At 40.6% G+C, this 23,621-nt stretch overlaps 1 protein-coding gene across 1 annotated transcript in view; it reads right to left on the minus strand.

Moving 5' to 3' along the window:
* LOC127867991 (uncharacterized) overlaps positions 1-23,621 on the minus strand; it is a 151,994-nt gene that overhangs the window by 89,914 nt on the left and 38,459 nt on the right. The window contains exons 16-34 of the mRNA XM_052409574.1: positions 23,110-23,335; positions 22,694-22,821; positions 22,140-22,347; positions 21,103-21,509; positions 20,251-20,438; positions 19,762-19,959; positions 18,031-18,226; positions 17,508-17,667; positions 16,570-16,850; positions 16,081-16,279; positions 15,534-15,656; positions 13,680-14,369; positions 9,716-13,546; positions 9,284-9,445; positions 8,154-8,300; positions 7,493-7,712; positions 5,772-5,913; positions 741-980; positions 404-621 (exon numbers count right to left, since the gene is read on the minus strand). Of these exons, the coding sequence (XP_052265534.1) occupies positions 404-621; positions 741-980; positions 5,772-5,913; positions 7,493-7,712; positions 8,154-8,300; positions 9,284-9,445; positions 9,716-13,546; positions 13,680-14,369; positions 15,534-15,656; positions 16,081-16,279; positions 16,570-16,850; positions 17,508-17,667; positions 18,031-18,226; positions 19,762-19,959; positions 20,251-20,438; positions 21,103-21,509; positions 22,140-22,347; positions 22,694-22,821; positions 23,110-23,335 (7,964 nt within the window). The remainder of the gene's footprint in view (positions 1-403; positions 622-740; positions 981-5,771; positions 5,914-7,492; positions 7,713-8,153; positions 8,301-9,283; positions 9,446-9,715; positions 13,547-13,679; positions 14,370-15,533; positions 15,657-16,080; positions 16,280-16,569; positions 16,851-17,507; positions 17,668-18,030; positions 18,227-19,761; positions 19,960-20,250; positions 20,439-21,102; positions 21,510-22,139; positions 22,348-22,693; positions 22,822-23,109; positions 23,336-23,621) is intronic.

Raw genomic sequence — 23,621 nt, forward strand, 5'->3', positions numbered from 1 at the left:
CCTACTTACTTTAGAATACTCTCTGGAACTGGGCCTCCCATGTATCACACACTATCCCCTGTGAACCAATTAAGTCTTTGTGTGAGATGGCCATATGGGATGGAAGACTCCAGGTGCAATCAATAAATATGAGTTGCATTCTAGGAAAACTGGGCTTAATGCATGTGCGTACAGTCCATAAAAGCTAATCGGGGGCAACACTTTCCGATTTTTTTGACATTTTTGTTTAACATAAGTATCTTCTTAGCCCAAATCCAGTTAAGGTGCAAAGTGTTGTGAATGTTTAGCCTGAGCGGACTGCACAGGCTAATCTGGGACGGTACTTTACACCCATGAATCAAGCCTAGTTTTCCCTGAACTAGGGTCATATGTAAAAAATTCAAACTCATACAAACAAAAGTACCGGAGTTCTTCTGGGGACTCCTCTGCAAAGATCTCAATCTCAGCAAGGGCTGGGTATGAATATTCATTGTTGTCAGCTCCGTACATTATGAATGCAAACTTTTTAGCCAAACGACCAACAGGAAGATCTATGAAAGAGCCCTGAGTTGGTTTGGTGCTGGGCAGAATATAGTTGGGAGTCACATCAAAGGCAGCGCCTGAGGAATTGTAGCCGACAACCTGAAGATTACATGAGTATTATATGACATATTGCCAATAAGGCTATAGCTACTTTTCTAACCAGAAGTCAAATTTGCTGAGAAAATAAAACAGGACAGAGACCACTGAGAGATGACTACCTTAAATTTAGTGTAATATCTTGCAACAGGGTAGACTTTGATCTTGTTTATGAAAATGCTCTCAGCAAGTGTGATGGTGACTGTTGCACTTCTGCTATCCGCCATGTAGTAGTCATAGCCCTCATCATCAAAAGACTGGTCAAACAAATGGAACAGCCTGTAGTAGGAGGCAGAGTTCGGGTATGGACAGTAGTTGTAACCGTTGTAATGACAGTCGTATATGCCTGCACTGCTCTCCACCTGAAACAAATACAAACACTACATTTGTCTGATTATTATTGTTTAAGGGCCACTCATGAAAATGTTATTTTCTATGATCATTCGTGAATTAAAATCAATACTCCACCGAATCCAACAAATTTTCTTTTTTTTATGCTTTTTTTCATCGTTTATATATCGTTACATTGTTAAAGAGTATAAGTTGTTAACTACTTGCTTTTAATTTAGAGATACTATCAAAGCCCATGCTTTCCATGAGAATGAATGACGTCATTTTGTACATGGGTCTAATTTGTGCATGCTTTCTTGAACAATAAAACTTGACAATTGTTTTCGGATTACAAATTTAATTATACGCATTGGAAAATACTTACATGGAATAATGTTTTGTTTTATACCAATCAGGGATTTCAATATACGCAGAATCCTGCGTTTTGACGCGAGCAAATTAAAAATGACTCGTTTTTGACGCAACCCTTTTTTCTGCTGTGCGTCATTTTGACGCATCGAAAATTAGACCCATGCATCAGTCAGTTAACATAACGAGTTCCATGGTAATAAATCCCGCTGTGCTTCTCATTGAAATAAATGTATCAGAATTTGAAACTCGGTCTATAATCGAGAGAATACCCCGGGCGTTGTTTATCTTATCTCATCTCTTCCAATACACATGTCACCGTATAAATAGTGCGTGCGCACTAACTGGGTAATTAGCAGCCTTGATTACGTGATAATTGATTGACCATCCGATAATTGCAGAGTTTTTTGAAGACTTTGCAGACTGCAAGGTTTCAGAAAGTCGGCAAAAATAAAGAAAAAACAAAATTGATCAAAGGTCTATTAATTACATAGATCCACTATTCAGTCCAGCGAGTTTTGTAATTTTGTTATTCTACCAATAATTACGAGTAACACCAATATATCTTATATAAACTGGAATACCAGTTAGTTTTTTTTATACTTACAAGTCATAATACTACACATAAACATTGAGAAAACACATTACTTCAATCATATATAAATTATCCGAATATAATTAAATTTCTACGTCATGACTTTCGACATTGTAAATCGCTGACGTATTGTAAATTAAATTATAACCCGCATTTAATTCAAAGCTGGCAATCCAAATTACAAGTAATGGTGATTCAATAATGGAGAAAGCATTAACTGGATGTAACAAACATTTGATAAGGTTTGTTAAACCAGAAAACAAGAATGAAAATTTGGATTATTAAATTTTAACTACTACAGGTAAGGCATTCTTAAGTGTACATATTTCGGACATGTATAGTATTCGGATAAACAGTAATATATATACTAGATGTTCCATGCATTTAGATTGTGTTTTGTTACAAAAGCTATCATAGGGATGAGGATAATATAATGACGATAAATATGTGATGAAAAGGTGCTACCATATATTTTAAATTACTTTAATGTGTTAAAAGACTTAAATGTGTTATGATGAAGTAGATTTTAAGGAGCATTTATTGTTTTTACAAATAAACATAGTATAGTGATAGAAATAATAAAAGTTGTGAAATGAAAAACTTAATGTGGATATTGTTCGCACAAATTATTTAAGTTTTGTCATTATCTTTGTGTACCATTAAATAACCTTGTGTTATGTATCATGGTATTGTTATTTAATAAAGCAGTATAACTTTTTAAGATATTGTGTTACTCTTAGAGCATATGTTTATCAAAAAAACATGAATAATACAGACAAAAACACAATTAACGCGCTTCTAAATTGACCCCAGCATTTTTCAATTTGACTCCTCAAAATTTCAGTCCAGGGGTCATTGACTCTTGGTTTGTAAAATCTATTGAAATCCCTGACCAATGAATAACATATTGATATAACACATACTTCAATAAGGTAGGTAAATAGCGTGTTTTGTGATTGCCAATCTATGCTAATGCATACATAAACATGCATGAATAACCTGACATTTTATATCACACGCTGGATATATCATGGGCGCGATCTTTGGTTTATGACAGACTTTGCATGCAAATGGACACAGCACTAGCTTGTTTTAGGAACAAAAAGAACATAATGGTGGACTTTTAGATAAGATTACTGTTATAAAGATTGAGTAAAAGTCCACCTTTCTGTCCTATATAGACAGTCGCATATATAGAAATATATGTTTATAACAGTTAAACTTGGTTTTTTTGTTAGAAAAATTCCCCCATTTACAAAAAATTCCCCCTCCTAAGGGCTGCCGACCCCTTCCCCCAAAGTAGTGTGAGGGCGCTGTATAACTTAAGAATTTTGCTGGGATAATGACATCATTTCTTCAAAAAAATGACCTCATTTCACAGTAAACAGTGAAAATTATCAATAATTTATACTGTTAATTTTCACTGTTTGAAACAGTGAAATTATCAGTTTTAATTCACTTATATTTCTCTTTAAACCACCGGAAAGCATAAAATAAATTTTCTATATTTTATCTATAAGTTTGTTTAGTTTTTTAATTCAGCACTTTACTTCAAAAATCTGCATCTATCTTATACTTGCTTTTTAGGACATATGCTTCTTAAGGAGAAAATTTAATCAAGAGGGCCTGAAAGGCCCAAAGTCATTCACCCGAGATAACAAGATATTATTAGGACAAATAATCTGACATGAAGATTGGAAAATAAATGTGGAGTGTTAACAAGTGCTAGAGTGTTAACAAGATTTTACTATAGCCATATTAGAAAAAATGCCCCGCCCCTTGGCAGCCATGTTTTTCAAGCAAACATGACCATTTTCGAACTCATTTAAGATATCATTGAGAACAATCTTCTGACCAAATTTCATGAAGATTGGACAATAAATGTGGCCTCTAGAGTGTAAACAAGGTTTTACTAAAGCCATATATAGTCATATAAGTAAAAATGCCCCGCCCCTTGTGGCCATGTTTTTAAAAGCCGGATCTGAACTGCTTGATTTTGCGGTGGTAAAATGTTAACCTGCATTAACTAGTAGGCTGGGTTTATCTGCTAGTGATTCACTGCTAACATCAGAGTGTTTATAAATAGAAACACGTATTTGAGCAGACAGCCATTTGGAATAGCATTGCATCTGTATTTACCTGAAACTTGATTTGAGTCATTCGCTAGCTATTGGCTGAGAGAAGTTCATAACCTTTCTAGTGGGCGGTGCTTAGCATTAACAGGGAAATTTGAATTTCAAGCTGACAACAAACAATTTTTTCTGTAAGTCAATAACTATATAACTTTCAACCACCAAATAACACATACATATTGTTTGTATACTAAAGTATATGTATGCCAAATTTCATTAGAAAATATTAAATACAAACTTAAATATTATGAAAATAATCAGTTTTGTTTTCTGCTGTTTACACACCAGTGTTCAACTGAAAAGTAGACATTTTGTGTGTTTGTGGCCCTTTTATACTGCTTCTCTGGTGTTTAAAGCAAACATAACCATTTTCGAACTTATCCAAGATATTATTGGGACAAATCTTCTGACCAAGTTTCATGATGATCAGAAAATAAATGTGACCTCTAGAGTGTTAACAACTATAGCCATATAAGGAAAATGTCCCGCCCCTGTAACCATGTTTTTCAACCAAACGGCATCATTTTCGATCTTGTCCAAGCTATTATTGGGATGAATCTTCTGACCAAGTTTCATGAAGATCAGACAATAAATGTGGCCTCTAGAGTGTTAACAAGATTTACACTAGCCATATATAGCCATATAAGGAAAAATGCCCCGCCCCTTGGCAGCCATGTTTTTCAAGCAAATGTAACCATTTTCGAACTTATCCAAGATATCATTGAGACCAATCTTCTTATCAAAGTTCATGAAGATTGGACAATAAATGTGGCCTCTAGAGTGTTACAAGGTTTTACGAAAGCCATATATAGCCTTATAAGGAAAAATGCCCCGTCCCCTGGTGGCCATGTTTTTAAAGAAACCAAAACCATTTTCAAACTCATCCACGATATGATTGGGACAAATCTTCTGGCCAAGATTCATAAAGATGGGAAAATAAATGTGGCCTCTAGAGTGTTAACAAGGTTTTACTATAGCCATATAAGGAAAAATGCTCCGCCCCCTGGCGGCCATGTTTTTCTACCAACGGGCATCATTTTCGAACTCGTCCAAGATATTATTGGGATTGACCAAGTTTCATGAAGACCAGACAATAAATGTGGCCTCTAGAGTGTTAACAAGATTTTACTATAGCCATATATAGCCATATCAGGAAAAATGCCCCGCCCCTTGGCAGCCATGTTTTTCAAGCAAACGTAACCATTTTCAAACTCATCCAAGATATCATTGAGACCAATCTTCTTACCAAATTTCATGAAGATTGGACAATAAATGTGGCCTCTAGAGTGTTAACAAGGCAAATGTTGACGGCGCACGACGGACGACAAACAACTGACGACGGACAAAAGGCAATCACAAAAGCTCGTCATGAGCACGTTTTGCTCAGGTGAGCTAAAAAACACAGTAGACATGTATAAAAGTGTAACTTTGTCCCCAAGTTTAACATAGCAGAATATTAAGACCATTGGGCAAATGTAAAATAAGTTTAAAGGTTTGTACACTTTATAGTGGTGTTAACCAAGAACAAAACTTAAATTAATGTATGCTATTAAATTTAGGTCAATTTTTACTGATTTCTATAAGCAATACTTAAGTTTAATGCTTAGCTGATAATAATATGTTCATCAAGAAAGAAACTTAAATCAATGTAATTAAATTCTGATTTCTATATAAATACATAAGTTTCCTGCTCATTTTTGAAATATTTTGTTTACACTATAACAAACCTTATGTCCATCTGTGGTTGTGTAGGAGGTGACCTTGCTGTATGAAGCACTTGAAGAGGCCAGGTCAATCCTGTAGCCCTCATTCCATACAGCTGTGTCCTCAGCTATCTGATGTTGACCATTGTTGTCCACCAGCAGCATTCTATGAGACGACAGAAACAAGTGATTATTACATTGATTTTAAAAGTAATGGCTTTAATTTGCATAATTAGAAAAAGGCTTCTAATTGAATGATTCTGATTTAAAAGAAATAAATATAAAAAAAACACAATGTCCCCCTATATGATGTTTGACCTTGAAGGATGACCTTGACCTTGTGAAGGATGACCTTGACCTTTCACCACTCAAAATGTGCAGCTCCATGAGATACACATGCATGCCAAATATCAAGTTGCTATCTTCAATATTGCAAAAGTATTCATAAAATAAGCGATTTGGGCCACATATATTAGACATCTGACCTTGAAGGATGACCTTGACCTTGACCTTTCACCACTAAAAATGTGCAGCTCCATGAGATGCACATGCATGCCAAATATCAAGTTGCTATCTTCAATATTGCAAAAGTATTTATAAAATAAGCGATTTGGGCCACATATATTTGACCTCTGACCTTGAAGGATGACCTTGACCTTTCACCACTCAAAATGTGCAGCTCCAAGAGATACACATGCATGCCAAATATCAAGTTGCTATCTTCAATATTGCAAAAGTATTCATAAAATTAGCGATTTTGGCCACATATATTTGACCTCTGACCTTGAAGGATGACCTTGACCTTGACCTTTCACCACTCAAAATGTGCAGCTTTATGAGATACACATGCATGCCAAATATGAAGTTGCTATCTTCAATATAGCAAAAGTTTTTGCAAAATGTTAAAGTTGGCGCAAACAGACCAACAGACAGACCAACAGACAGACCAACAGACCAACAGACAGTGCAAAAACAATATGTCCTCCACTACTATAGTGGGGGACATAAAAAAGCCAAATAAAGCTGAATTTGTCAAAGTGAAACAAAGTTAGCTAAAGAGAATGTTGAGCCTTCTGTGGAAGTTCTTAAAGTAAAGTGCATTTTGAGTCCTCATCTTAATTATCAAATTATAACTTTAAATTGTAATTGTAAATTTCTGGAACACAGATTAAACAACAATACAAAAGAATAATGTCAGCATTTATGCAACTGAGAACATTTGAAACAAGAAACCGTCGGAGACGGGTGATGCTCCCCAAAGTTTTTTTTGGTCACAATATTGCACTATATATTCAGATAAAAGGAAATGTCTTGAGGGCACAGTAGTTGGGGGGGGACAAGAATTTTTTTATAGAAAATTTCAAAGGGCCATAGCTCTGTGAAAAATAATCCGACCAGAACCCACTGATAATATGCACATCTTCTCTTGGTAGTGAAGCTTCCCATAAAGTTTCAGTGAATTCCGGTCATTAGTTGCTGAGAAATAGCCCGGACAAAAAATGTGCACGGACGGACAGACAGACACACACACACGCACGGACAGACGAAGCGGCGACTATATGCTCCCCCCAAAATAAATTTTGGGGACCATAAAAACTTAACTTTTTAAACTTAAAAAAAAATTCTGTTGGGCACCTTCCTGCGTTTAAGACAGTAAATGTATTGCAACTACAAAAAAACAACAACAACTTTTCAATTTAAACTGCTGTCCCTAAAAAATACAGAAGTTGACCAAAGCTTCTAACTTGTAATTTCGTTCATGATCCTGTACGTAAGCCGTCCCAGATGATCCAGCCTCAGCATTTGTCCCAGGAGGACCACCATACACATCAAAATACCCGCGGTACAGCGGTATGGTCTCATGGCGTTGATGGTACAGGGCAATCCTACCACCTGAACCACCACCTCCTCCATGGGAAATGTCTCCTGACCCACCAAGAGCCTGGATATGACCTGTGTGGCTGCCTGTAATGAGCAATATGAGAAAATAAACACACTTTAAAAAATCCACTCTTTTTTATACTCATGTATTTTAACAGGAGATTAAGTCTAAAGCGGCATGATCCTGATTGGCATCTGTACAAGTGATAAACTAGCATTTCAAACATGTTTGTTCTTTCGATATTTCTGACTACTATATATCCTTGGGTGTAATAACTTAGTTGAAGAGTGTGTCATTAAAAATAACATTCCCGTGATTCCCTACACAGCTGACATGGGCTATTTATGATAATGGATTATTTTCAGTCCCTCTTCTAATTTGTATACAGTGTACATCTATATTTTAACATAAGCATGCAAACTGGTTCCGTAGAGAATACATTTCTTAACATCCTAATATCACTATATGTCATGATCCAATTAGACACATTTACAGAATGACAAACACCACTATAATATGTATACCTGTAAAGTTGTGTGTTTCCAATAGAATGCTACCAGCACTACCCCCTGAGGCTGCATTGGCATTGGACTGGGTGTGGTAGCTGTTGGCCTTGATGTAGCCATCCACTGCCAGGGTGTGGCGTACTTCCATGTGCAATATGCCACCACCTGGGTAACATATATTTAAATAACATATTTTAACATAAAGTATTCAAGCTTAGATCTTTTTAATTGAAATATAATAGTAAATAACTGTGTGTGGCCCAATGCAAGCTTTGTTGATACTTGATGGGGCTAAGAATCCAGCTTCCGGAAGAACAGCTTGCAGTTGTTCTGCAGGAATGGCCAATTATCTGGTAAAGAAAGGTTTGCCCCACCTTTGGGTCATTTCCTTGTCCAAGAGCAAGCTCAGAAGCACTTTTTTAGCTCCTTTATGTGGGCAAAATGTGGGTAAATATGTATGTTTGTTTATGTGTACTGATAGTATACTATCTATTAATGATTTTTGTAATAAACTGTTAAAAGGCACCAAAGGTGGTTAGCCTGTGGCTATGATATTAATTAGTGAAAACATCATTTTGAATGATACATTATCATATTATAACAACAAATCAACTTTTCTGGAAAAAAAATCACTATCAAATATATATATAACAAGGTATTCAACTCGAAATCACCCGAAAACAGGGTGCATCGCTTTAAACAGCCATTACTTCATCAATTTTGCAGCGATTTTCATGAACCCGGTCTTATTCAACGCAGAAATAAATTTCCTTTCTGGAAATGTATATACCTTGTTAAATTTCTACACATGCTGGGTCAAATTTAAAGAAATAACACGATACACAATTCTTTGACCAACTTGACAATGATCAGAGGATTGTTTTTCCCAACCTAAACCAATCTTGCAGACAACTTCTCAGAAAGGGAGATAACTGTTACATGTTTCTAAAGGGGGTTACAACACACCAAATTCAGAGGAGAACCTGCATCGAAACAACACAATTAAAGCATGTCATGCAACTGCTGATACTGATACCATCAATGAGAAGCTATTTAAACCAACCACATGATTCGAGCACGACTACAAATTCAATAATTGTGAGGCAAAACAAAATATATTGCCATAAGTCAAGGTAACCATAACGTACCTGTTCCGCCGTTGGTTTGCGTGCCTCCAGAACCATGCTCGGAGGGCCTGTATAGGTCCCCATATGGTCTGTTTCGATGCAAACGACACGTGGTGTAACCGTCACATCCACCTCTGCCTCCCAGTCCGCCGTGCGAGGCGCCGCTTGTCGCCAAACCAACCCCTGAAATAGTACAATACACATGATAAAATAGAAAAGAGTTTACAACGTGTCGCTCGTTTAAGAAAATATAGTAGAACGAATTAGCAATAAACACGTAAATGTGTATCAAACAGCTTTTTGGCATTCAATGAAATAATTTAACTCATTTAATTTTTGATGAATTCATGTATGCAATTTATTTCACGCACACATTTTTTTGACACTGAACTATTTCAAAAACAATTGTATAACATATATGTTATATGTAGACATGGTTTCACATTTATTTACCTGGTCCGCTATTTGGCCTATAACCACCGTTACTAACATCTACTTCGCCGCCATCGTCTATGGTGAAGTCAGTGGCCATAATGTGGAGGTTGCCTCCCTTGATAAGTCCGCCACCCTCGACAATAACCCAACCAAATGTCAGTTCGTAGGAATCAGCGTCAGCATTGGGATTCGAGCAGTTAATGTAGGATTCCGCTTTTATTACGGTCAAACCAAGAATTTTGTATGTCAGTGGACTAAGTCGGTTCGTTGACCCGGTCTTGAATAGTCTAAGGCCACCACCCTGAATCAGGGTCAGATTGTGAATGTGGTCTACAGTTCCTTCGATATGAGCGAACACGCTTTCTAGGAAGGTGTCCGGGGCGAGGCCGAGATATCCCCCATCATAAACGTAGGAGCTGAACGGTGTGTCGATGAACTGTCGGTTAAGGTCCATGATTTGATAGGGCCCAATGTGAATAAAGCCAGACCTATCGCCGATCATGTGCAAGAAATGGATATTACATCCATTCACAAACGGTGTCGGTAAAATTGCGAGATGCGCGTTTCCGAAGATCTGCAGCTCATCAAAGCTGTAATTGGAGACCCTTCCAGCTAGGCGATGGTCGGACGACTCGGGCATTATCCAGGCTTTGAATCTGTCCTCGCTGATATCCAGATAATTTCGGATGAGGTTTACTTCGGTAGGTGTCTGCAGATTATCGTTGTTCACGTAGATTGTGCTGTGCTCTTCCTCGACACTATACATAAAGACGGGCCCAGGACCACCAGGTTCTGCGTTACCTGTTGAGTAGCCGCCATGACACTGCCATGTTCCCCAGTATGTGACGTTTTGTCGGAAGTACAGGGCGATACGGCCACCTGAACCGCCTCCGCCACCTCCGTTTACGTAGCGACCGCCACCGTTTGCTGTGATATTGCCCATGCCGCGGAATTTCAAGGTATTTATTAAAATCGTGCCTCCAGAACCACCGCCCCCATATGCATTCCTAGCATCGCCACCGTCCGCTCGAATCTCACCGTCCACCATGAGCATGTTAGAAATTTCGATTTGAATCTTTCCTCCTCCTTGGCCGCCGCTGTTAATGCCACCACCACCGGCACTTCCGATATGGTACGGCTGGAAAAGATGACCGTGTGGCTGTCCGGTTTTTGTTGTCCCGGCTCCTTTACCGCTAGTTCCGCCGTAGCCAGCACCGGACGAGCCAGCAGAACTTGAGGTACCCATGCCAATGTTAACCGTTTGGGTTTTGGGATCATTGTTTCTGTAGCCGGTAGAATCTGCATGCAGTGAAGCGCCGTAGTCAAGTATGAGATCAGTTGCGATAATTTTCGCGTTGGTCACAGCGAAATTGGAACCGCCTTCCATGGAAATTTTATTTTCTACGTTAAAAGTTGATTCTGGATCAGTAACTGGATCAATTAATATGCTGACAGTTGCGTTATCTTGAATCCGCACCCACTTGTATTTGAAGACATCCGCCGGGCTCCCTGTTGTAAACCCGCCCGCTTCAAGTGATATGTGACCGTCGTGGTGAACGGTGAGGTTTTGGACATGTTTCATTTCACCGTGAAGCCAGATCGTAACGCCGTGGACGATAGTGACAGGAGCAAGACCGATGAAGCCTCCTGCATATACCCGACAATTGAACGGAAGATCTATTTCCGGCCTTTCTAAGTCCATTACTTGGTTGTCGCCGATGTGAAACGTCCCTGTGCGATCACCGATCATGTTCAGGAAGAATATGTCAACTTCCGCACCAACGGGTTCGGGAAGAATGGCGAAGTGTGCGTCGCCGTATATTTGTAGCTCTTCGAAATGGAAGGAAAACTTGCCGTTTGCGAACTCGTTGTAACCGGATTCTGGTAGAATCCACGCCCTTGAAGAGTCGTAGGTTAACGAGCTGTACGAGGGAATGACGTTTAAGACGTCTCTTGGGGCCCTGCCATCGTTATCGATGATGAGCGTCCTGTGCTCCTCAATCATATGGTACAAAAATATCGTTCCCGCACCGCCGTTCTCTGAGCCTGAGCCACCGGAGGCACCGCCGTATGCCTGATAACTAAATTCTGACATTGTCTTGTTGACCTTGAAATACACCGCAATTCTTCCACCGGCTCCACCGCTTCCTCGATCGTGACTCCAAGTTGATCCATTACCACCATAAGCAGCAATGAGTCCGTATCCTTTTAAGATGTTGCAATGCATCCATATGGAGCCGCCTGAACCACCGCCGGAAGCCGAACCTCCATTGACTCCGTCAGCGCTCACGAGACCGTCAATAAAGATGGTATCCGTGACGTTAAACCAGAGTCTGCCACCACCGCTGCCGCCACTAGCGCCATTGTTTCCAACGCCACCTGATGATCCCATCTTTTGAGGCTCGTAGATATCCCCATAGGCAAACCCTGCACGAGCAGAGGTAGTGTCCTCTTTTCCACCGGAACCGCCATGACCTGCTCCTCCACCGCCGCTTAATGATGCTCCAGGATTTACTGTTCCGTGAACTGACGATGCACCGTGTGAGCTCTGCGAATGTCCGTACCTATAACCCAAACCGTCAGCGGAGAGATGTCCTCCGGCATCGATCGTCACATTCTGAGCATTTATTGTCATGAACGCCCCGTGCATTACACCACCACCTTCAATGGTCAGACCGTCAACGTAAAACGTAATGCCTTCCTCCGCGATTGGATCAGTTGTAGCATTGAGAACTGAATCGTCTTGGATCTTTACATAATCGAACTTGTAGCTGCTTTCCGGCTCACCTGTTGTGTGTCCCCCGTGTTTAAGCCAGACATACCCGCCAAGACGCAAAGTGATGTTGTTCACATTCGCCAGGTAGCCGGCCAGGTGAATTTCAACACCGTGCACAAATGTGATTGGAGCGAGGCCCAGGTATGAGTTGTAGTACGTGTACGTATTGAAAGGCAGGTCCATTTCTTCTCTCTGCATGTTTGTTAACAGATCCATGGCTTGACTGGTAGCGACGTGTACGGCGCCTGTTCTGTCGCCGATCATGTGCTTGAAAAATATGATGACATTGTAGTCGGCTTTATTAACACCGCCGCCGAGATTTGTGTCATCTTCATTGCCAATGTCAACATTAAGTGTATCCGGAGGCATGACTGCGAGGTGTCCATTACCGTAAATCTGTAACTCCTCGAATTCATAGGCGTAGCTGCCCGTTGTGCCAGTTGCAAACGCGTGTTCCCCAGATATGGGCAATATCCACGCACGACAACCGTCTTGGTTTACATTGTCCCAGTTGACGTACTTTTCGAGAGGCAAAGGATTATCATCGTTATCAATGACGAGAGTTCGATGCTCTTCTACCATATGATAAAGGAACGCCGTCCCGGGACCTCCCGCCTCACACTGATCGCACTCGCGACCCGGTAGTCCTCCTGCGGTCAAGTACCGGAACTCGCTGAAGGTAATGTTGTTGTGGAAATACATGGCGATTCGACCACCAGCCCCTCCACCACCGGCTATATACGTTGTTACTTGTGATGTAACATTTTGATCCTCATATGTCTCGGTGACAACTCTTAATGAGCCCTTTCCTCCTGATGCCTCGATCCGTCCAAACCCCGTGATAGTGTCGCAGTGTAGCCAAATGCTGCCCCCGCTGCCGCCTCCCGCCAGCTTTCCGCTTACCGTTGTACCTAGGTCTCCGTTTGCCGACATGACACCGTCTATGTGAATGGTGTCGGTTACATTCAGCCATATACGACCGCCGCCACGACCACCACCGGCACCACCACCGGCAGAACCGAACAACGTCGGCTCATATAAGTCTCCATACGGTTTTCCACCAAGCAGTTCGCCTGTAAAAAATAAATATATATATATATATATATTATCTGATAGTGTTTCCATTTTAAATCACACAATGTTCATGAAATGGTATATTCAACAGAATTTATACTTAAACAATAGAGAAATCGTCATCCTATATACCTTCCCCTCGTCCGCCACTCCCACCATGTCCAGCGCCGGAAGCGGAAACTGACCCAATGTGACCGAGACCAGGATTGATTTTCCCGTACACCCCAAACTTGCTGGTATCCACATCGGTCGTCCTGTATCCGAGATAGTTGGCGTTCAAGCTGCCACCGGCGTCGATCGTGATGTTGGTAGACCGGAAATAAATGTGGGTACCGCGGATTAGGCCCCCGCCGTCAATGGATGTTGAAATGGTGTCGAAGTTGATTCCTTTCTCTGTTACAGGGTCGGTTATCATATGAATATAGCCACCAGTTTTCACGTGAACGTAATCAAATTTGTAGTACCCAGCCGCCAGGTCGTCAGTCTGACCTCGCTGGTACAGCCATAGGTTACCTTCGCTATGAAGAGTTAGGTTTTCAATGTACGCTAGAGTGCCATTTAGAAAAATGTCAATGTTTTCGACTCTAGTATCGGGGGCAAGGCCGAGGAAACCCCCTGGGTACACGTGCACGTTAAACGGAAGGTCAATCCGGGGGCGCTTAAGGTCCAGCACCTGTTGGTCACCAACGTGAATCGCGCCAGTGCGGTCGCCGATCATGTTTTCAAAATAGATTTTCGCCGAGGTTCCTATTGGATTCGTGAGGACAGCCAAGTGAGCGTTACCGTACATTTGAAGCTCGTCAAAGTTGTAGATGTCAGTCGCTGAAAGAGGAAAACTCTCTGTAAATAAACGCTTGAACACCATGATGCAATACTACCAATGTGTTGTGCTGTCATATACGTGATATACGGCAACGTTGTGTATTCTGCAATTGTTAATTGAGTATATACGTTCTATTTAAGTTAATTAATGGTATACTGAAAAGCTATGGTAACATTTAATGATGCGATAACATCGAACTACTACTAGAAGAGTCACTAAAGATGACAAAAACGTCTGCAAGGGCTCATCTAATGAAGGTGCAAAACTTGAGAACTAGTAAAATTAAAATTAAAATTGTGTCATTCGTTACTCGACATTGATCACACAAAAGTCAAGGAGCGCAACATTGTTAAACAACATATGTAAAGTTTCACGTTGATAGGAAGAAAGCTGAAAGACTGGTTTGAGACATGTGCAGCGCGACGGACCAAACGACCGACCAATCGAACGACCCATTGACCTGGTGATGTCAGTTTACCCCCACACATATAGGCCGGGGCATCTGCAGTGCAACGGACCGACCGACCAACCGAACAACCCATTGACCTGGCGATGTCAGTTTACCCCCACATATATAAGCCGGGGCATGTACAGTGCGACGGACAAACCGATCGACCCGTTGACCTCGCGATTTTTTGTCAGTTTACCCCCTCACATATAGGTCGGGGCATGTGCAGTACGACGGACTGACCGACCGACCGACCAAACGACCCATGGACCAGGCGATGTCAGTTTAGCAAAAGCCGCATTAGTAGATACATTTCGTAACGTAAAGACTATGGATGAAATGTAATACAAAGAAGAGTAGTATATGTTTTAAATAATACATTTTTGACGGCATTATTTAGGATGTCAATGTAAATATGAGTCGCATTCTGAGAAAACTGTGCTTGATGCATGCGCGTAAAGTGTCGTCCCAGATTAGCCTGTGCAGTCCGCATAGGCTTATCTGGGATGACACTTTCCGCGTTTATGGAAATTGTCGTTTAAAGGAGGTCTGTTCTAAACGAAAATCGAGTGTAGGCGGAAAGTGTCGTCCCTGATTAGGCTGTGCCGACAACATATGCTAATATGGGATGCCACTTTAAGCACAATCCTTAAACCCCCTTTAACAGAGTGAGGTTCACTATTTAATTTATGAATGGTATGAGAGCTGTATATACTGTTTGGCAGGAACCACGTGTGAGTTGTGTCCGTGGAGAGGTCCTTGTAGTCAGCAATAACGCCCTTTTCCCCGGCAAGTCCGCGACCAATGTTGTTGATGTACAGTGTAGAATGGTCGTACACTAGATATGAAACAAACACCAATGTGTTATGAAAACCAGCTGCGCACACACTGTTGTAATTGTCTAGAACTTTTACATAAGTTGCCATATCGATTGTCAAAGGAAACACTAACAAACGCTTGCAACCATTAATAACAAATAGCTGTAAATAAAAAATAGTTTGAATCATTTATTGTAGCTCGATTGCATCAATAGCCTTAGGCAAATTTAAAGCATGCCAATTCCATGTCCTGGGGAGTACCAGTACTTGGTGTCTTAAGCAAATATCTTGAGAATGGCCACAGAGTTACGATCTAGCCCGGGACCACCTGCTCGCTAGGCGGACAATATATCCGCTGTAGAAATGCACAAAAAATTAGGCCCTATTTATTTTGATATAATCTAAATTTGACATCCAATCTTTCTGATCACCGTAGCATTTTACCCTTATGGTAGAAATACGCAGTGCCGGAAGCGCCGTCACACGTATCTATTGCTGAGTCGCCTCCATAGACGTCCCAGGAGCCGGAAAACGTAAAGTTTTTGTTAAAGTACATGGCGATACGGCCACCTGAGCCGCCGCAGCCGCTGTATGTGCTGTTTGTGGATCCGTCCCCACCTACGACTTGGAACTCGCCATAGCCCTACAAATATAGGGGAAGTACAAAGTAACACGTTTTTGAAAAAGGGCATCAAATACTTAAAATAATATTTTTTTTATAAATGTAGATATTCATTATGGCAAAATACATCATATAGCACATGTGAAGTTCTCTTTCAGATTGTATTTTCAAGTGTATTTTGCGTGGAATTAATAGTTATTAAGAACCGAATTTGTATTATTTGTTATTGTCGAAATGTTAGATTTGACTGCGAGCAACCACACATGCTGTGTTAATGGTATATACTATTAAGTGCTAGAAGTAGTACATACCTTCACGTTGTGCACGTCGAGCCAGATGGAACCGCCACTACCACCGCCCCCTGCGCCTGACCCTGCCTCGCCGCTACACGCAATAAGGCCGTCATTCTGCAGGAAGTCCAATACCGTAAGCTTTATAGTGCCGCCGCCGCGGCCGCCTTTACTACTGGAACCGGAAACAGTGGAGGTTCCTCCGCTGCAGCCTCGATCAGTAGGATATCGCAGCAGTCCATATGGTGCGCCAGTCTTCGTGTTGCTTGAACTGCCGCCGCCGCGCCCACCGTGACCCGCGCCTATATGGTGATTTTATTTGTGTAATATGTACACTGGAGCAATTTGCACATTTTCCCGTAAATAAATAAGATTTATTTACCTAAAAAAACAATAAAAAGGGTTGTGCCTCATGACTTAAATCGCGCCCTGAATTGTCTGCTTTGGGGAATAGCTAAATAACTCATAAATATGTGGATAAAACTGAGAGTAAAAATGTGTCATGCACAACTGGATATCAATTTAACATATTTTTAGTTTTGATTTAGGCGGTTGAGAAATGTGAAATAGTTCGCTCGACACACCGACCGACCGCAAGAGTGGCTGCAATAAAACACATCCCTGCTAGTATATACACACAAATATCACAAATATATACATATTTAATGTAACACAATCGTATGCGAATCAAAGCGAACGGATTGGATTGGTCGATTCATAACGGTTTTTAAGCATCGATGCGGATGATTCGTTTTCTGCAGTTTACCACAAGCAAATGTCAACTAAACCCTTGACAGAAACCATTGTAAATAAGCCCCTTAACATAGTTTATTTTCGTTGGAAGCATTGGAACTTTCCTTATTATGTCCACAGCTAAACATTAAAAAAGCAGTTTGATATTACTAGTAAACGAAACAACATCAACTCTAAACATAATCGTGATCAGAGATGCTACTCACCGGAACCCGCATTGCCGTTGGTTCCCGAGCCCACGGAGCAGGCGACTGTGTGAAGGTCGCCAATAATCTCCCCAAGGTCATCAACAACCAGCTGTTCCGCTTGAATGAACACCGATGTGGCGTGCATTTTTCCTCCTCCTTCAACTCGCAGTTTCACCGCCTAACAGATATTGCGTTATGCACTTTTATAATAAATGAATTGTGTTAAGCATTTGGAAAATGTAAGGAACTGATAGTTTTTGTATACTAGTAAATCTATAAAAACGCTTATAAGAACTCTCAAATTCAATATGTGTTCAGGCTGTGAAATGCTAGATTAATAAAATCATTGTTAATGCATATAAACTTATAATTGCTCGATCGCAATGCGAATACCATAATTATGTCAATGCAAAAAGAGTAAAATGTCCGTGTAAGTCATAGCGACTAAATAATCGCAGCTTGTAGCATACTTAAACGGATTTATAATTTCGATTTATGCAAGTATGTATTGCCGGTACATCAAGGTACCTGTAAAACGTACCTTAATGTTTATCTTGTTGTTGACGCCTGTGAGATCGTACGTGGGTGTGACCTCACCTCCGGCGCTCACAGTTAGGTGGTTGATGTCAAACGTCCCTGGGGCAGGGGCGACAGCTGTGCGCGTGGTAGTTCCGGTACTGCCCAGATACAGTTTGCACCCATCTCCCACCGTCATATCGATGACCCCGAGGGTTCCCCTGATTCAAGGATTTTATATTCATGTTATTAAAAGTTTAATTGCGTAGATGTAAACAAAAAAGTATGCTTAAAAGCATAAAATACCCTTGCCCATTGCATATATTCATTGCGCAGTTTTTTAAATTTCATTGTCGGCATTTGACTTACACCGGATTGGAGTATCCTGAGAGAGAAATCCCATTCACATAAATTGTATGTTCATACAATACGGTATGTGTGTATTTCAATTTTTATGAAGTTCTATCGCAGCACTCCTACCTAATTAACCTACTTGATTTACGAAAGTTGGGACGAATTTTTAGTTATAGCTGCAATATCCAGCTTTTTATAATTATTGCTCACATAGAAACAAATTTTGGTGTGGTAATGTGCTGTGGGGGGGAGCCAGAGTACCCGCAGGAAACCTCACGTGTCCGGATTTGGGGACAAACCAAACTCACAAAATATCATGTCGATGGGTGTGGTATATCACAACATAATCACACAAATATTCACAAATCGCTATGTGACTCAGAAAAAAAAAAACTCCACAAATTGTACACATATTCTATTTAACATCTATGTCTGCGTGACTATTTATTCTGACACAAAAAGACACAGTTTTAAATGCCAACCTTAATTTTAGTTTAAACCCATTTATTTTAGCTCGATTGCATCGAAAGCCTTAGGCTTATATTAACGCTTTCGAGTCCGTTTCCTGGGCCTAGAACCAGTACTTGGTGTCTTTGGGGGAGATCTAAAGAACGCTCCCACGGTGGGGATCGTACCCGTAACCTCCCGGTCGCTAGGCGGACACCATATCCATTACACCACGGCGACCTTAAACCTTAATTTGCATACAATAAATGTATTTATTACTGTGTTAGCAAGTCAATAATTAAACGCAAGTGAATATAACGTTCTGCACATATCCCAACACATGAGAAAACGGTAAAAGAAAATCGCTTAATAAAATTAACATGATCGTGTCAGTCGAAAACACGCTGACAGAAGAGTTCACTTTCAATGAAATGCGACCTTAATACGCAAAATGACATAGTGATAAAGTCATTTAACTTCAGTTAATTGTACTTTACAAACGGACAGACATACAACACGAAAAAAAGACATAAGACGGACGGACGGACGGACAAAACACAATGATTAACCCATTTATGCCTAGCGCCTAGAAAAAGGCCTTGGCAACCAGCGTAGACCCAGATGAGACGCCGCATGATGTGGCGTCTCATCTGGGTCTGCGCTGTTTGCTTAAAGGAATTTCTTTAAGAAATAATCTAAATATAGAAATACATATACTAGACATCCCTAATTTTGGAAATAAATTGATCCAATTTAGAAGGATGGGAGAGTCCACTAGACATAAATTGGTTTAAAATAACATAAAACACTGAAGATATAAGCCTTGCGTTGGTCTACAACCGAATGCCCGCAGCGTTGGTCTACAACCAACTGCTCGCACATTTTTGTAATGCCATTGTTTTACACGTTCTATGTGTCTATAAAGTATAAACAGACCATATCAACGCGATCTCACCAGATGTACATCTTGACGTTATGACATATGAAGTCGACGGGTAATACGAGCTTGGCGTCTTTATACACGTAGATGTTGAGGAGCAACTCGAGGTTCTCCGGGTGCTGCACCGTAACGGTTTGTCCGGGTCCCACGTGCAGCGTTCCCGTACTGTCGCCTTCAAAGCGGTTGCCTCGCAGGTCTACATTGGTGCCGGTTCTGATATCATATTTGGTTTAAATGTTAACACTGTGAACAGAATATCTCTAAAAGTGTTAAACGCTTGATACAAATGTGACCGATTGTTATTAACAACACATTTTACTTTTTGACAAGTGTAACAATTTTTATTTTCTTAATTTTGGAATCGGTTACCGAAATAGTTAGGTGTACATATTGAGTCGATAATACGACGTGACCAAAAAGTTACTAAAATGGACTTGATGTAACTCGATTGCACATTTTGTAATATAATTCACAAGTCGTGTTCCAATATTGCGGAGATCGTACAGAGCCAGATGGGCGCCTCCGGTGACCCTGATGATATCCATCTGCATGAGCTCGCTGACCGAGAGCCAAGTTCGGCCGCCCTCTGATTTGTACGCTTCATACGTATGGTCCGTGATTTCGACAGCGGGTGGAGAACGACCGTTGTTGTGGATGATCAGAGTTTCGTTTTGAGCATCCGCCGTCGTGTCCTGGTAAAATTATACTTATGCTGACATTGTAGGAACTTATTCTTTTAATTTAGTAATTAAAACACATGTCATCAAATTGATTGACTAAAAAATCCGTAAAACTGTTAGTAGTTTAAAGCTATAATAATAACAAAAAAATAGTTTTTTCAAGTGTCAACCCTGGGCTCGAACCGGAACCTCTCGAAGCAAAAGCAAATCAATGCATCACGCAGACTTTTTAATTTATGGCGTACTTTTAAAAAGTTATGTCGGTAGTACACAAGATTTGCTATATTATCAATGAAAATAATTGAAAACGCTTTATTATTTTTTTCATATTTCGATTAAGGATTATTCATAAACGACCCAATGTTGTAAAACATTTTAATAAATGGGTTTTTTATTTCTTATTTTGCAAATGGTGAACAAGTCCCTTGAATGATACTTTCTGTGTGCGCAATTGTAACGAAAATTTGTCTCACTAATTTTGTTTGCGTAGATCTAGCTTAATGTGTTAACATACACAGGTGTTCCAAGCGATGTGTCCATTAAACATTATATACTGAAATAAGGTATGTCACGTGAATGGATACAGGCTTATCTGGTTTAACGACACTTATACGCACTTGCATTAAGCCCTATCTTCCCATAACGCGGCTCCATTATATACTTGAATTATAAATACCTTGAGATACACCGTTCCAGCTCCACCAGACCCGTAGCTGCTTATTCCACCACGCGCGTCGAGTAGGCCAAACCAATGCTCGTTCAGCTCATAGTAGACTGATATCCGGCCACCGCCGCCTGCGCCAGTGGTCGAGGGACCGCTTCCTCCCAGTACCTGCACAGTGCCGGAACCTTCAAACGTGTGCGTATTGATCCGTATAGCGCCACCGCTACCGCCGCCGATGTTGGTACTTGAACCGCTAGTACCGTCCGACTCGATGACTCCCTCCACAAGCGTGGAATGGGTAATGTCGATCTGCAACGCCCCACCCCCGGCGCCGTTGTTCGACGTAGCCCCTACACCGCCGGCACCGAACATTAGGGCGCTGTTGAACACGTCACCGTAAGTGTCTGCGATCACTCCACCTGTAGCGATAATAAAAGTACAATTTACTCACACCAACCACTGAACATTAATTAAAGCTGCATTAGGCGAATAACACGTTGTTTGTTTCCACTCATACGACAGATAATAATTGTTAATGCCGATCCTAACTTTTTTGTATACAGGTTGCGTTTTCTATCCTTTTTCCTAAATTCGATAACAATTAATTATAATCGCAAAATTAACTTTAACATATGATAAATATATGTTGCAGACATATTTGAAAGATTTATGTCATTATACGTTCTTATTTAAGTGGGAATTAACTTGAGTATAGTAACAGCTAACGAAAAAAAAAGAAAACAAACGTTCCTAAACTCATATTTTGAGATGTTATTATAACCAACAAACTACATTTTTAAGGAGGATGTTGTCTTAATTCCAGATAATATACACCTTTATTTACTAGACCCATCACACGTGTCTCTTACTTCAACGGCCCCAAAGCATATTATGGAACTGAACTTTCGTTTACATTAGGTTTTATTTACTATACATAGAAAGATTGTGATCTGAAAATAGTTAGCACTCTCTCGTAAATAATTCCCCGCTGATAACATGTTGTTTATACCCGACTTATATGATATATTATATCTTGGCTAACAACGTACCTGAGTTCCCCTTTCCACCTTTCCCGCCAAAACTGCCTCCCGCCCCACTCGTGCCCGCTCCGTCACCGGTGTATCTTCCGGCTCCCGACACGCTCAGTTTTCCTAGTTTGTCCACTTTCAAGTAGTCCGTGTCGATAATGAGGTTGCGAGCCACTAATACTCCACCGGCTTCGATTGTAATCTGTCCGATATGGCTTCCGCGTCGAACCTAATGTCATATAAATATAAATACATAATATATATTTTTATCAAGTTGCTTACATTTACTCCAAGAATCAGTTATGTCATGCTTAATGTCGATAAAAGACTATGCGGGTATTACGTAATAAACCATACAAAGTGTTTTTTTTCCACTTATCTGACTCACAGACACACGAAACGCCAACAAATTAAGATGCGCCTTCCGGGGCGCATCAAAGGCCAGCCTATCCAAATCAAAAGGAAATACTGCAGTATGCAACAATCGTCCCTATTGGTCAATATTGGAAATCGAAATTTAGAACGGGTAAATCATGTACGAAGTAAATACTCGCGCATGATAGCGAAGAACTGACCTCTAATGTCCAGCGGTCATTTATATCTCCGAAGTTGGAAATGAGGTTAAGCGATCCCTCGTCCTGTATGGTCAGATTGGCGAACAGCTTCGACCGGATGCCGGCAGTGCCGAGGTTGACTGTGGCGCCTGTTAAATACACATTGATACTAGGGAATAGTGACTTATAAACATGTGTTGGTGGTATCTAAATGTTGTTTAGCCTGATTAGTTATTCGCATAAGACATAAAAGCGAGTAGCAGTGTACAAAATGCCGCACACCGGGACCTAAAAGACCAACGTCCTCTCTAAAACGGGGCGTATTTCACTATCCCGCGTAATCCAGCCAGTAAGTCGTCTGGGTTTGATGACCATATTGGACGAATCCCGATGCACTCGATACAAATCTACTACTACTTCTACGAAGTAAGATTTACCTGTTGACACAAGCACGTGTGACTTGGTACCGTCTATGGTTCCAAAAAACCTCCCATTGGTCGCCCTGAGGTTACTGGCCGGACAGGAAGTAGCCGTCGTTGACATCCCAAGTCCCTGCTGGTCAAGCGGCTTCCGGAACTCAACCACGGATTCCGGCCAGATCCATTCGGCGCCTTCGTACAAGAACACCTCGTAGGTGATGTTAGCGCGCCCGTACTTTGTGACCTACAAGTGCATGTGCATTAACTTGTATGTTCGTGAAGTGTGCACTTTCATTAAAGTTTATATATTCTATATTACAGAGAATAAAGAACATCAAACTTAATACATCAGACAAAGATTTTTTGCATAACGAGCTGTGTTTTTATTTTGGTAGCTATTAGAAATACGCTATGAAAAAACGAATACCGAATTTCATTTTATACGATTACATACTATTAAAATAGACACTTATGTTTGAAGTGCGCTTATCAATCTAATTGATAAGACGTCTAATTCTAAATGACAATAA

Source organism: Dreissena polymorpha, chromosome 1 (genome assembly GCF_020536995.1).
Source record: "Dreissena polymorpha isolate Duluth1 chromosome 1, UMN_Dpol_1.0, whole genome shotgun sequence".
In the NCBI taxonomy this organism is placed as follows: Eukaryota; Metazoa; Mollusca; class Bivalvia; order Myida; family Dreissenidae; genus Dreissena; species Dreissena polymorpha.